Here is a 15,168-nt window from a genome sequence, read left to right as displayed (position 1 = left end):
TTCTATGTCATTAAATATTAGGCTAGGAAAGATAACCCAAAGGGAAAGCTTGTTCTTACTGAAAAGCAGGTATGTCTTTGAAATGTATAGTGGTTAGAAATTCTAACACATTGAGGTTGTTTATCATTTAGTGCAGTGGAGTTTTGATCTGTGCTTAAGAGATGTTAGTCTGTGCTCAGTGTAATGGCACATAAAGGATTCTTTGACATGTCTCTCCTTCCTATCTTATTTGTTAGAAGGTATATGGGCAGGATTAATATTACTACTTATTTTTAATGCAAAAATCTTACTGATGCAATAAAAGATCATAGTGTCCACTGAAGAATTCACTTCATTTGTTTTGGCTGAACTGGTGCAGTTCAGCTCTACATGGAAGAGACTAAAATTGTCTCAATTGCCTTTCTGTGTGTGTAAAGGGACATTTTGATGATAGGATATGTGAAGAAATAGTATATGTTGCTTAAATGTGGCAGGTATCACACATGTATATTGTGATGTAGTAAGTGTATGTTATTACCTGAAAGCCGAAATGTTGTCAATTAAGGTCTCAGGATTGTCCTACATTATTTTGGCTTAGAAAGTGCAATTGTAGCTCACAAATGGGCATCACTGTAACTTTATCTTTTTACTTGATACCCAAAATGGGTGTTAATAAAGAGGAGTGCTAGGCATTTTTTGAGAAGCATATTGATAATCTTTATTGAAGTACTATATATACACTACTACATATATATAATTGTCATATTGTTCATTATTATACTGTTACACTATTTATTATATCATGTGTTATGGATAACACTGCAGTTGAAAGCTTAAACAAAAAGAGACAAGAGAAATGATAGCATTCTTGAATCAGTCTATGGAGTAGATGCCTTTGGGGGAAGTACAAGTTTTTGCACTCAGGGAACAGCTGTACAAAATCATGCAAAGAAATCCGTGAAAAGCTATTAAATATATGGAAACCATGGGTGGCTAAGGAAGCCTCTAAACTGTTCATGATTTGAGATTCAGAATACTGAGGGCAGTGTCACACATGCATACTGTGCTCCTTTATGCTGCCTTCCTTCTCCATTTTGCCAGAGTAAGTCCCTTAGTCTTAGCCAGTACAACTGCTCAAAAGTGCAGTATTTGTTTGTGATGCTTCTTTTGTTACACAAATTACTACAATATGATAGAAGCTTCTGATAGGATTTAGTACGTGAAAACACTGGCTTTTATTTACATGCTAGCTCTGCCTGATCCAAACCAAGTGGCAAAATTAATGTTAAATTTCCTATTTTCTGTTTTCACGAATAGCAACCAAGTGGCACAGACCTTTAGGTGGGAAAAGAAACAGCTATAATGCCTTTCTCTCCCTTTCTTGTTTTATAAGCAGTAGCTTATTCTTCAGTGTGTACTCTTTCTGCACTACACTGACTCATAGGGCAGGGAATTTTTCCTAGGTAGGAAGTGACTGGATTTGGTGTTGATGGTCAATTTGCTTATGATGGAGAGCTGTAAGAGCTTCATTAGTGATGTAGTGGAGGAGGTTCACTATCAGCTTCACTGGCCCATCACCTCTCATCCTTGAAACTCTTCTAATAGCATTCTCGTTGTGATCCAGAGGAGAGATTATGGATATCTTTCACCATCTCTGTTCACCAACAAATGACTTTTTCATTGCTTGGAACTGGTATTAAGCATTGCATTGGCAGATGCTAATGTTATGGAGTGCATTTATCTGAGTAACTAATTCTTGTCACCTCATTGTGAGGTGATTTGCTAAGTATTTGACAGAAAGGGAGGGAAACGGTGGCAGGGAGGGATGGATTCTGAGATAGAATTAGAGTGCCGATGTCCAAAGCTTCTGGGCCTGTGCACGGCATGACCATTAGTCCAGCCTTTCCTGTGTATCTCCTGTTAATCTCCAGGGGCAAATTACTATTGAACCTTGCTAATAAAGACAATAAGGGAATAATCCTGTTGTCCTAGTCACTAGTGAAATGGATCTTTTAGTTCTGTGGTTTTGTATGCAATTAAATGCTAATGGTCGGTAGACCTTAAGTAACCACATCGACCAATCCAGTGTGCCAGCCTTCTTTCTCATTCAGCTTAGCCTAAAGTGATACCAAACTTTGAAATACTCCTCTCCTCCCACAGTGGAGAGACACTGGGATTTTTTTTTTAATACCACACGTGGTTTCCCTCCTACATTTTCCTCCCATGTCAGATATTCATACCTCCTTTAATAACCAGCCGGGGGATCGTTACATTGAGCTACTGCCAAATGCCTAATGACTGCTGCCTTTGCCTTGCACAGTCACTGCACTACTGATACCCAATTCAGCATTGTAAAGTGCTTAGGGCTACCTTGGGGATGTGCTATATTAAACCCAACTATTCTAAATTCTATTTAATACAAAGAGATTGGTAGTGGGGGAGGGAGATTTAAAATTGTCATTAGTCACCTATTTTCAACAAGTAAAAATACCTGATGGCTTAGGGCCCAATTCTGTCACTCTTAAGTTGCAAACAGTCCCACTAGTTTTAGTTGGGGGGTCATAAAGGCAAGTACTCTGCTTATCATGGTGGGAGGCAAAATCAGGTCTTAGAGGAGCTGTGGCTGAGACAGTTAAGGAGCAGGTGGGGGTGAGTGCACTCATTTCTGAATTCCACTTACAAATGTTTCACAGTGAAAACAGGAAAGCAGAAACATGTTTCATATCTGACTAAAAATAAAGGTACTCTTAAACTTGTAAAAGACAACATTTTTATTTGAATGATATGACAGAGCTGCCACAGGAGTGTTACCTGCTATAAAGAAAGCTTAAGAATTATTACCTTTATTAGACCAGTGACACTGAGCTTTAGCCATACATTTCTAACTTCTGTCCCTCTACAGAGACAATTTTCTTTTCTTAAATAAACTGTCATGCTAGTGTTAATATATTGTTGGCTCCCTCATACTCTGAGAATACTGCTGATATAAAACATGTATATGTTAGATTGGTAATAGTATCTTTAGTGTAGCTGACTAGAACAAATGTGTTTCCCTCATGGCTGTGCTAATGTGATAAAGGAAAATTGGCTGTTCATCAGCTTTTGGCTGGGTAAAGACAGTAGAGATGGAACCACATTCTTTTTTATGCATTAATACCACTGAGAACTTTTCACTAGTTATATTTCATGTGCGGGCATGTTGTGCAAAGATGTTGTAAAACATGAGATAATGCTACAAATAACAAAGTAGAAAAGCCTGTATCTTTTACGATGATAACAGTCAAACAGCAAATGACAGTAACAGGCTGTAAAAAATGTGATGCAGAAAAAAAATGCAATGTAACCACCATGTACACATATACTTAGGCTCTTGCAAATAGGGCATCAGATGTTTAGAGGGCTTTGAATTAAAATTAAATAAAAAAAACTGTTGTATTTGGGTCATTGATGTGTCAACACAACAGATAATTTAAAATGGAGAGATGTATTTTGAGCGGTGAAACTCATATGCAATAACTTTTTGAACAAATCTCAAGGCTTAGTAATTATGATAATAGCCTTCAAATTTCCATCAGTGGAAGGGCAATAAATATTCCTGTCTAAATTTGGGAAATATTGACTGAATCTGGAAATGGCAGTGAAGCTCAGCATGCATGTGCATATTTGAAAGTACAGCTTAAGGAGGAAAAATTCATCTGTACAATTTTGTGTTAACGCCTAAATAAATTTTTACAAATCCAAATAAAAACCTCTATCTCACTTTGTATTTTTCTTTCTTAAAATCCTGATAGAATCATATTGCCTGAGGCACTGATGCTGATCATCTGAGCTCAGATTTATAGATAATTGCATCCGTTTATCTTGGTCTGAAATTTGAAAGACATTATTGGTTGAATAGCTTTGCAAGCGCTTCTATTGTGGTTTTTACACTGGGGTTTTTTTGAGGCTCTGGCTTTCCTCTTTGCAGCAAATTGTTATGGCTTGTAAAGCTTCTGTTTATTCTCACATATCTATTGTCCTTATGGAAGCAGTTGTTCCAGGTTTGGTTTATTTTGATTAGTGTGAATATCAAGACAGGCTAGAGCGCTCTAATTTTATTTGTCCTCTGTAGGCAGGATTCAGCAGGCATCCATATTTGCAAAAGGAAAATCACACTCTGGAAACTGGCAACCACAAAACAGTGTTTCAGAAATCTGAAGGCTACCAAGCTGTTACATGAAATAAGCCTTATGCAAACTAAATATTGCAAAAAAATCAAGTAATTTCCATTTTGCAAATGAAACTTTCTCAAATGAGACTTACTCAAATGAATTCAGTTTACTCAAAACAGTTCATCAGTTCAAAACTTTTCATTGTTTGACTTAGTTTCTGTAATTAACTTCATTGACAGGAAACTGACTACAACTACAATGCTACCAATTTTCATATGTGCCTGCATTTTTTTTTGAGTATTGGGTTTCATAGATTGTAAGGCGCACTCATATTCAACTTCTTCTCATTTTATGTAAACTTAACATGAGAATTTTAATTCAAAAAAAGAACTTTGCATCTTGTGACTTTGTGGAGCTGGGGGAATGCCATAAAGTATTTCTGTGAATGTTAGCTCAAATTTAAAATGAATTGGCAGGGAAGGGAACACTTGCAGAAAACAGTACCCTGGGGTGCTGGCTGAGTGCATATTTTTAGCCAAGGGTTCCCTTGATGTAAGAGAATTACCCACTGGGTGGAAAGAAGATGTAGCTGGTTCCTATACCATTCCCTTCAGCCCCTGTAGAAAGAAACATGCTGTGGCTAGGGAGGCATTTTGGAGGAGTGTTAGAGGCCTGGCTGAAACATGCTGTATTTGGTTATCCTGAGTATGGTATGTAGCCCCTTGAGGCTTGTTTGAACTGATGTGTGTGAGAAGAGCGCTGACAGCTCTAACATGTGCCCATGGCCTGAAGAGGTAATGTAGCTGTAACCAGTCCCATACCTTGTGAAAGAGAGCCACCCTTCTCCTTTTCCATTTCTCCCCCTTCCCAGAAGATCACAGTATTATAGTTTCTTCTTTAAGTGCTATAGGAATTTTATACTCTGTGAATCTGAGCTATGATCTTATTAATGGAATTGCTAATGGATGAACAAAAAAGAGTGAACTACTTTCATTAGGCTCCAAAAATAAAGACACGCAGCAAGTATGCTGCAGTAATGTTAATGGTTAATCAGTGATAGACGTAGCATGTAGAGAAATCAAAGTGGTTGCATAATGAAGCATGTGTTGCCTCTTTACATTGATTCTGTAGGTACATCACAGCAGAATTAGTTTCTTCTTGAATGGCTGGGAAGATGACAACACACCTTTTGATTCAAGGATACTCACGGGAACAATCGCAGATGCTGATGGCACACTGCAAGTCGGACGAAGCTTCACGGGTAAATCTTGTAAGATTTTAGTGGAGTGCACTGGAATATACAAAATAAGGTCTCCACAGTGTGGTGAAAAAATATGTGAGAGTCATTTTATCTGTGTGCTTGGAAGTGATGCTTTCCTGCAGGAGGAAATTCCTATTATGCAATTAGCTTTCTCAAAATACAAGCTGAAAGAGAGATGTTTGGTAGCTGATGCTGTAGGCTTGTAACTTATTCTATATGCTACTGCATATATGTAGGTTTTCCTGTGTTTTCCAAAATGTAAATATCTGAAGTGACAGGTTCCATTAATTTATGGTCACAGTTTTTCTGAGTAAAAACCTGAAAATATTTCAGAATGAGATTGTGTGTAACCACTAGGCTATGTGGTGCTCTTGAGTCAGAAACAGAGCTAAAGATTTCTGGCTGGTTGTGTTCTTCAATTCTATCAATACTCATGTAAACCACTAGCAGAATGAGAATCTCTCAGCCTCTACTGACACCTGATAGCATTACTCTTCACCTAATTCTAGAATTGTACTTGTGCTGCAGAATGACATGATCATGGCAGAACAGCTGAGGCATGTTTTCTTGTTTTCCACAAATTTTTGACTTTGTAAATGAGACAGAGTCCAGCAGAGGGCTATGAGAATGATTAGGGGACTGGAGGGCATGTCTTATGAGGAGAGGCTGAGAGACTTGGGTCTTTTTAGTCTGGAAAAGAGAAGACTTGAAAGGGATTTGATAAATGTTTATACATATCTGAGGGCTGGCCAGGAAGGGAAGGACAGGCTCTTCTCACTTGCTTCCTGTGATAGGACAAGTAGCAAATAGTTGCAGCACAAGAGGTTCCACCTCAACACAAGGGGGAACTTCTTGACTGTTAAGGGTCACAGAGCACTGGAACAGGCTCCCAAAAGAGGCTGTGGAGTGTCCTTCCCTGGAGACTGCCAAGGCCTGTCTGGATGCATTCCTTTATGATTTGTCCTGCTCTGGCAGGGGGACTGGACTCGATCTCCTAGGGTCCCTTCCAGCCCCTAACATCTTGTGATCCTGTGATAATACCACTGACTATTGCTCTTCAGGAAGCACAGTTTGAAGCAAAATCCTGAATGTAACTCTGTGTCAGTTAAACAACTTTATTGGGCTCTTGGGCAAGAAAGTAATTGTGGGGTTTTGCCTTATTTTTTGATGCTTGTGTTTGGAAATTTGTTTTGTTGTGATCTAGATTCCAAATACTAGATAACTAATAAATGCATAAGAGAAAGGAATATTTCAAAATGCTTTTTAATCTTTATCGTATAAATTGATAGGTACAGTTGTACCTGCTGTATCTCTTCTCTAATTAGAGGTGGCACATGGACTGGCTCATTACTTCTGTCTAATGAGCCAATCCTTGTGCCACCTCTCTAATCAGAAAAGAGATAGGTACAAAATGTTCTTACACAGTTATTATAAATCATTCTTTTTTTATAACAAAAATTAAGTTGCTGCCCTCTATAGTTTTGTCCAGGTCCAAGATGGTTTCATTCAGGAGGGGTAATTGTGCAAGAGAGGTCCTTGAGTGCTGAATTAAAGGTGCTGTCGTGCAGTGTAGAGCTGCCTTTTGCTCAATAATTTAATTATTTATAGTATATTTTCTTAGGTTTAGAGCAGTTTGTTGGAAGAATGCAAGATTTTCGATTTTACCCAGTGGCACTTACAAACAGGTAAGGAATCTTTACATTTGTGAAAAAATCAGAGTGTAGTGAGAAGAAAGAAGAGAAAATAAGATACTAATTTCCCAAAGTATAGTACCCTCCCAGCTGTTGTCTTTAGATGATTGCTTGTGATGTAGTTCATTGAACCTCCATTTCAAAGATGGCTTTTAACCTAAGAAATGTTGAGTTAAAATAAATTCAACAATTAAATGTGTTTTTCTTTGGAACTGTTGCTTAAATATAGCTAGTGCATGTAGTAGTATGTGTTGTGTACATGTAGTAAAACTCAACACTCAGTAATAAATGTGTACTTTCCTTGCTATTGTTGTTCCTATTATAACCTGATTTAGTGATAATCCAGTAGCTAGATTTCAGTGCTTACAAACTGTCTAGATGTTTGCAACTCATCATAATTTTGACATAATAGTGTGTGCTGATGAACATAATCTTGCTGGATGAGGTTTGTCAAGGTTTCCCAGAGCTCCATGTAAACTGTAGGGTGGGTGCAGAATGAAGCATAGCAGCCAGTCCAGTTTAGACTGCCCCAACACTAGGGATTCAAATGAAGAGGACAGACTTATCAGTATGCTAAGTGGTTGTGAACTTGGGTCCAGTCCTTCTTAGTGTTTCCTTTCCTCTCTTTTAGGCTTCCCCATGGTATCAGACCATGTCAGGTATTCTTGATGCCCTCCCTAAGCACACACCTCTGTCTGGGGGTTCTATTGTCTTAACTGTTCATTGCTTTCTGGATGCGATTGTCACTGTAAGGTGCCAGTGACTTTACTAGTTCAGACCAATAGCCCTGGGCAATTGCTTTGACTTCCTCCGTTCCTGAGACCAAATTAGGGTTGCCACTGCAATTTCTGTTGCCCTCCAGCCTCCCTTCCTAGTGCATTACAAAGAAATGTTACCTTTGTTACCCAATTGATGCTGGAATTAATCTAGTCAATCTAAGCTAGCCAGAAATAGTCAGATCTTATTTGTCTGTGTGGTGCTTCTGGGTAGGCTATACACAATGACACTTGCAACTGCAGACCTTAAGGCTACTTAATGATAGTCTTTCAATAAGATGTAGTTTGCTAGAAGCTCAGCTGTCTGCTGGACATTATGATGAGCTCTTCTGAATGTAAAGCATGAATGTGAATCTGAATTCCAAGTTATACAAAAAATCATGTTGGCTGTATTCTTTCAGAAAGGTGCTTGTCAGATCCTTAGAACTACAACTTCAGTCAGTGAAATTACTAAGATTTAAAAATTGAAAGATCAGGTATTTTATTAAGTGTTTCAACTTAATGTTGCCTTTATAGATGCATCTCTATTTCCATAGATAACTTGCTGCAAAATGTTTTTCTGGGATAAACTGTGAAGGAAATTCTTGCCTGCATATCAGTGTAAATCTTTAGCTATCTGAAATGTCTGACAGCTTTGGGTTCTGTGGAATTTTGGAGCAAGTATTTATTTACTTAAGTAGATGACAATTATGTTCTTATGGATAAAGCAGGAAAAGGGGGAAATTAACAGTTTTTAGATTAAAAAATTAAGTGTGTCCTCTGCTCACAAGATACTTGTACACCAGAGATGAGTAGATGAAGGCTTAGGTAGTATGTTCATGCTGTTCCTACATTTGCCTGCTTTCCTACCTAGTTGTCTATGTATTTCTGTTCAGTGGGAACTGAAGTGGTTCGATGGCTTTGACATGGACTGTAGGAGGTAAATAGAGCAGTCACAGACTAGGGTCGCTAAAAAAGTGGACATTTGTATGAAACTTGGTTAAAAGTGAAAGCATCTGTGTCCAAGTTCTTGGAAGTCATACTGGTCAGTCTGGTCTGTTTGGAGCACTTGAGAGCAAATGTTGAACTTACCTGTGGTTAAAGGCAGGTATGTCAGTGCTATAGTGTGCTTAAGAACATTGCCCAGATTACTGAATGAAGTCAGACATGATTCTATAATAAAATGTTAAGAGCTTTTCTCCTTCCATTTAAGGCTGAATGTGTCCTACCTAGGTTTAGCCAGATTCCCTTGACTGTGTATATGTCTGTGGAGCAGTCAAAGCAACTGCAGAGTGCTTCTTCAAAGACACCTTCTGAAGGTGCCTGCTGCTAACCATTGATTACGTAGGGACCCTTTGTGACCTGTTGCCTAGCTGATTGCCCTATTTATGTGGGATGAAACCAGACCTTTATCAATTCTACTATAATCTAAGATTAATATTTTTGTTTTTTAATTGATGAACCTGGAGGCACAAAGTGACACTTGTCCTTTTTCATCATGTATGTAATTATCCTTTTTCAAAATATATGCTGTGACAGAGACATTTTGGAAGTATTCACTGGAAAATTTCCTCACCTGCATACCCAATCTGAGTGCCGCTGTCCTGGAAGTCATCCCCGGGTGCACCCATTGATACAAAGGTACTGCATCCCTAATGGAGCAGATGATACCACTAACGACAGAGTGCTGAGGTTGAATGCAGAAGCCCATCCTTTGTATTACATCAATGATGATGACATTGGGACCACCTGGATTTCATCTGTGTTCACTAATACTGCAGGCCTGGATCGTGGCATTTCAATCACAATAGATTTACAAAATGGACAATACCAGGTAATGAGAAGATCACATTTGCTGTTTATTAACTCAAAACTAGAAGACTTTTCTAGACATTTTGTTACAGTCCTGAGGAAGTTTAAACCTTATGTTTTAGGATGCTATCATTAAAGGACCAGGGTGGAAACTCCCTTCAGTGTGAAACACTGCAAAAGGCCAACAAGTGTATTTTGGTTATTGTCATTCTCTTTTGATGTGCCTTGGCTGTTGTAACTAGTAGTAATCTAAAAGTGGTATACCAGAGTGAATATCTTGTGTGAAGACACTGATATTTAGAAATTGGTTGCTCATATCACTCCACTTCTGTAAATTTCATCCTTAATTTTAATTTCTATTAAAACTGCAGGTGCTTGGTTTAGATGTTCTCATATAAAGGTATATTGCTTCTGGTGTAAATCTAACTGCAGTCAAGTGGAACTTAGCAAGTCTGCGGCACACTGACATATCAGAGAGGACTTCTGTTTTGTAGATGTTCTGGACATGGTAGTTTGCCCCCCTGTGGAATATGGAGTGAGAATATAACAAGCAGGCAAGGTTCCTGAAGGAGCCATGGCTCACTTAACACTTCACGGTGCTGTGCAGGAGTGTCAGGATGTTTTGGAAGGAGAGACATCTTAGTACCAGGACTGCATTCACAGTAGAAGCTCTACCAAATTTCCATGTATTCTACCTAGCTTGTGGTTTTTTATTTTATTATTAGTAATAGTGAGAAGAGAAAGAATATGATGACAGGTTTCTGCTACATAAACGTTAGGTCTTTACTTAAATTGAGTTTGAATGCTTGAGAAGTTCTGAGGCTTGGCTTGGTTGACACACATTTCTGTCTAAGCAGTGTGCTGGGCAGAAATGCTCCTAAATACAGGGTATTTGATGAGATTCCAAGTGAAAAATAGATTAAAAAAAAACAAACCCAATTAGCACAACAACAGGAACCAAAACAACATAAAAGCAACCAGAAAACCTGGAAAATTCACAATATACCACTCCTTAAATATTTGGTAGCACAAAGCTGTACCCGAAATAGTATTACTGGAGTGAATAACAATTTAGACCTTGTAGTTGAACTTTTAGGAGAAAGTGGAGTTCTGATGCAGCAGTTCAGTAGTGTTATAATGTTTAAGAGGTGAAAGAGCTGCTTTAACAAAACAGGTTGTCTTTGGTTTTAACTGGGAATATGTGGAGTGAAATACTACTTTTGCTGTCTGTGCATGGTAAAACATACTATATTGTCACATGAAAAGTAAAAGTTTGTATTCTCATTGTTTTACAACTTATCCATTATGGTTGGTTTATAAATGTGTTACCTTCTTGTAGGTATTCTATATTATACTGCAGTTCTATAGTCCACACCCTGAAGCAATAAGAATTGAAAGGAAAAAAAGAGATGATCTAAACTGGGAAGACTGGCAGTATTTTGCTAAAAATTGCAGTATTTTCGGAATGGATAATAATGGATTTCTGGAAAAACCAGATTCTGTCAACTGTCTCCAGCTTCCTAGGTATGAGTGGGTATTATCTGCATATTATAGATGCTTTGAACAGGTAACTCTGTGACACACTATGTCTGTTTGTCCCAATGAGATAGAATCTTTTAATTTGCTATACTCATTATGGGCTACTGAGTATAGAGAAAAGATCCCAAATTTGACCTTTTGATTGAAGATTGCCCAAAGGTCATCTGTCCCTTTTATCAGATTTCAGACGTGGAGAAACGTGACACAATTCACTCATTTTGTTACTTATTTTGAGCTAGACTTTTGAAATTTTACATGCTTGTGTTTTGAAGGGGCTACTGTCAGTACAACTACAAAACACTGAGATGAGGAGCAGAAGGTCTCCTTTTCTGGAGACTTTGAAGACTCATCTGGATGCATTCCTATGTGACCTGTGATAGACCCTATGGTCCTGCTCTGGCAGGGAAGTTGGACTTGATCTATGGAGGTCCCTTCCAACCCCTAACATCTGTGATCCTATGATAGAATGGATTGTTTTAAACTAAATCTAATGAATGTGAAAGTGTACCTCCTGATCCCCAAATGTGACTTGTTCTTCACCTTAGGAGGCCAAACTTAAACACAAAATCCAGTCCTTCAGCCTGGTCACTGATCACGCATAAGATGTAAGAAACGAGTTGAAAATTGTATCCCAAAGCTTTCTAACTTTTTTTTCAAGCAGTAAATAAGTAGAGAGCCAAGAAATATCATCACCTTTTAGAAACATGTTGCAAGCTTTTTCATGAGCCAGTTACATGAACCATGAGCCAGCAGTGTGCCCAGGTGGCCAAGAGGGCCAGTGGCATCCTGGCCTGCATCAGGAATGGTGTGGTCAGCAGGAGCAGGGAGGTCATTCTGCCCCTGTACTCTGCACTGGTCAGACCACACCTCGAGTACTGCGTTCAGTTCTGGGCCCCCCAGTTTAGGAGGGACATCGAAATGCTTGAGCGTGTCCAGAGAAGGGCGACGAGGCTGGTGAGAGACCTCGAGCACAAGCCCTACGAGGAGAGGCTGAGGGAGCTGGGGTTGTTTAGCCTGGAGAAGAGGAGGCTCAGGGGTGACCTTATTGCTGTCTACAACTACCTGAAGGGTGGTTGTGGCCAGGAGGAGGTTGCTCTCTTCTCTCAGGTGGCCAGCTCCAGAACAAGAGGACACAGCCTCAGGCTGCGCCAGGGGAAATTTCGGCTCGAGGTGAGGAGAAAGTTCTTCACTGAGAGAGTCATTGGGCACTGGAATGGGCTGCCTGGGGAGGTGGTGGAGTCGTCGTCCCTGGGGCAGTTCAAGGCAAGGTTGGATGTGGCACTTGGTGCCATGGTCTAGCCTTGGGCACTGTGGTAAAGGGTTGGACTTGATGATCTGTGAGGTCTCTTCCAACCTTGGTGATACTGTGATACTGTAATGTGAAAATGTACAGTATACATTTCATAAATATGGTATATAACATATGTTACCATTTTACACATACAGGCATGTGCTCATATGTATTTGAGTCTAAATTGTTCCATCTATTCAAACGCCCTATCCCTTGTCTGAATTCAGATGCCAGTCAGTATTAGGCTTGTTTAGCACTTGGCTGGAAATCAATGAGAAAATATAGTACCAGGTGCTGTAGGCATTTTGCCTTTTTTCCTTCCTTCCACTTTTGCTACCTTCCTAAAACTTTTCAAGTGTCAGCATCTTTGTCTGTTCTCTAGAAGTTCAGTATTCTGAGGAGAGGATAAGGTCATCTGAGTTATACCAGTTTTCAGCAAAGGACTTGGAGCTTTATTGCTGGTCCTTGGAGCAGAGGGTAGAGATAGGGAAAATTTAAGTACGCAAAACATTTTTTGGATGAAGTACCCAAATAAGGTTTAATCCTTTTTAGCCCAGAAATTCGTATTTGTATGTTTTCTGAAAAGAACCGAAGAGCTGAGTATGAATTTCTGTAATGTTTGTAAGTGTCACTATTTCTCCCCTTCCATTTTGACAGAAGTGATGATAGGAAGTGATATGAATGAATGATTTGGGTACCACTGATGTAACAGAGTTCCCTGCTGAGTCCTTTATAGGTCTTTACAAATACATACAGGGTGAGTGCCAGGAGGCTGGAGCCAGGCTCTGCTCGGTGATGCTCAGTGACAGGACAAGGGGCTATGGATGGAAGCTGAGGCATAGGAAGTTTCATTTAAACATGAGAAGGAATTTTTTCAGTGTGAGGGTGACAGAACACTGGAACGGGCTGCCCCAGGGAGGTTGTGGAGTCTCCCTCCCTGGAGATACACCAAAGTCACCTGGATGTGTTGTGTGATCTGGTACAGGTGATCCTGCTCTGGCAGGGGAGTTGGACTGGATGTGCCCCTGACATTCTGTGATTCTATGAGAGGAAAAGGCAATTTTGCTGTAAAACAAAACACTTTTCTCCTTTTCATACCCACATACTTCTAAGTGCCAAAACATGTCCAAACTGACTATCCAAGATTTAGATAGCAGTGTGCTTGTATCTTGGCAGCCTAGCCAAGACTCCTTGGGTTGATGTGGAAGGCAAATCGCTTTGACTGAAATCCTTATTGTGGCCTGAGGTTTCTTGATTTGATGACCACATGCTAGTACTGAATGATTTCTTTTATGTCCTTTAAGGTTTTTGTTTCTCCGTCCTGTGGCACCTCTGTAAGTTAGGAGTTGCCTTTTACCCCCTTATTAGAAGCTGAATCTTTGCTTAGTCTGAGTGTTGGCTGATGCCTGTTTTAGAATCTTCTTTGTTTTCCTTGTTTCTTGAGAAGTCCAGATGGAGAGCAGTGACAAGTGGTGTTCCTTGGGGGTCTGTACTGGCACCTGTACTGTGATATCTGTATCAATAATCTAGACAGTGGAATTGAGTGCACCATCAGCAAGTTTACAGATGACACCAAGCTGAGTGGTGCTGGTGATACTCTTGGAAGGGTGGGATGTCATCCAGAGAGACCTGGAGAAGCAGGGGAGATGGGCCCAGGTGAACCTCAAGGGGTTCAACAAGAGCCAGTGTAGGGTTCTGCAATCCTCACTGTAGGGCTGGAGCAATCCTCACTACCAATACACACTAGAGGATGAGGTAACAGAAAGCAGCCCTATGGAAAAGGACTTAGGAATAAAATACTTTCTCCAGAGGGAGGACAGTATCACCCACAGAAACAGAGAATTTTGGGAAACACTGATCTGGATAGGGGCACAGTAAATTCAAAGATCTTTCATGAAGTCAAGAGTATGACTCAGCAAACCTAGTTGTAACTATCAGTCTCATCTTTCAAAAGCTCAAAAGTAGTTTGAAGTGGTAAGAATTATTGTTTTTTTAAAAAATGTTGTATGTCAAGTGCCAGGTAATACTGTGGGATACCTACTTGTAATGAGTCCATGTAGGAGTGCAGATGAGCAGTCATTCTGGCCTTTTGTGGAGGCGAGTTCCACTCATAGAATCGTAGAATGGTTTAGGTTGGAAGGGACCTCAAGGATCATCCAGTTCCAAACACCTGCCATGGGCAGGGACACCTCCCACTAGAACAGGCTGCCCAAGGCCTCATCCAACCTGGCCTTGAACATCTCTGGGGAAGGAGCAGCCACAACCTCCTTGGGCAACCTGTGCCAGTCTTTCACCACCCTCACTGCGAAGAGCCCTTTCCTAACATCTAGTATGAATCTCCTCTCTGCCAGTTCAAACCTGTTACCCCTTGTCCTGTCATTACAAGACCTTGTAAATAGTCCCTCTCCGGCCTTCCTACAGGCCCCCTTCAGCTATTGGAAGGTCACTATAAGGTCTCCTCAAAGCCTTCTCTTCTGCAGGCTGCTGGGCCCCAACTCTTGTAGCCTGTCCTCATAGCAGAGCTGCTGCAGCCCTCTGAGCATCTTTGTGGCCCTCCTCTGGACTCGCTTTAACAATTCCATGTCCTTCTTGTGTTGTGGGCTCCAGAACTGCACACAGTACTCCAGGTGGGGTCTGATGAGAGAGTAAAGGGGGACATTCCCCTCGCACTGCTGGCCACGCTTCTGTT

At 40.2% G+C, this 15,168-nt stretch overlaps 1 protein-coding gene across 1 annotated transcript in view; it reads left to right on the top strand.

The window, feature by feature from the left end:
* The window catches only part of USH2A (usherin), a 411,816-nt gene that overhangs the window by 29,102 nt on the left and 367,546 nt on the right, over positions 1 to 15,168 (top strand). The window contains exons 3-6 of the mRNA XM_064164511.1: positions 5,262 to 5,391; positions 7,013 to 7,076; positions 9,377 to 9,671; positions 10,989 to 11,173. Coding sequence (XP_064020581.1) covers positions 5,262 to 5,391; positions 7,013 to 7,076; positions 9,377 to 9,671; positions 10,989 to 11,173 — 674 coding nt within the window. The remainder of the gene's footprint in view (positions 1 to 5,261; positions 5,392 to 7,012; positions 7,077 to 9,376; positions 9,672 to 10,988; positions 11,174 to 15,168) is intronic.

Source organism: Pogoniulus pusillus, chromosome 25, assembly GCF_015220805.1.
Source record: "Pogoniulus pusillus isolate bPogPus1 chromosome 25, bPogPus1.pri, whole genome shotgun sequence".
NCBI classification, from domain to species: Eukaryota; Metazoa; Chordata; class Aves; order Piciformes; family Lybiidae; genus Pogoniulus; species Pogoniulus pusillus.
Note: the sequence above shows the minus strand (reverse complement) of the source record. Positions and strands in the feature narration are given on the sequence as shown.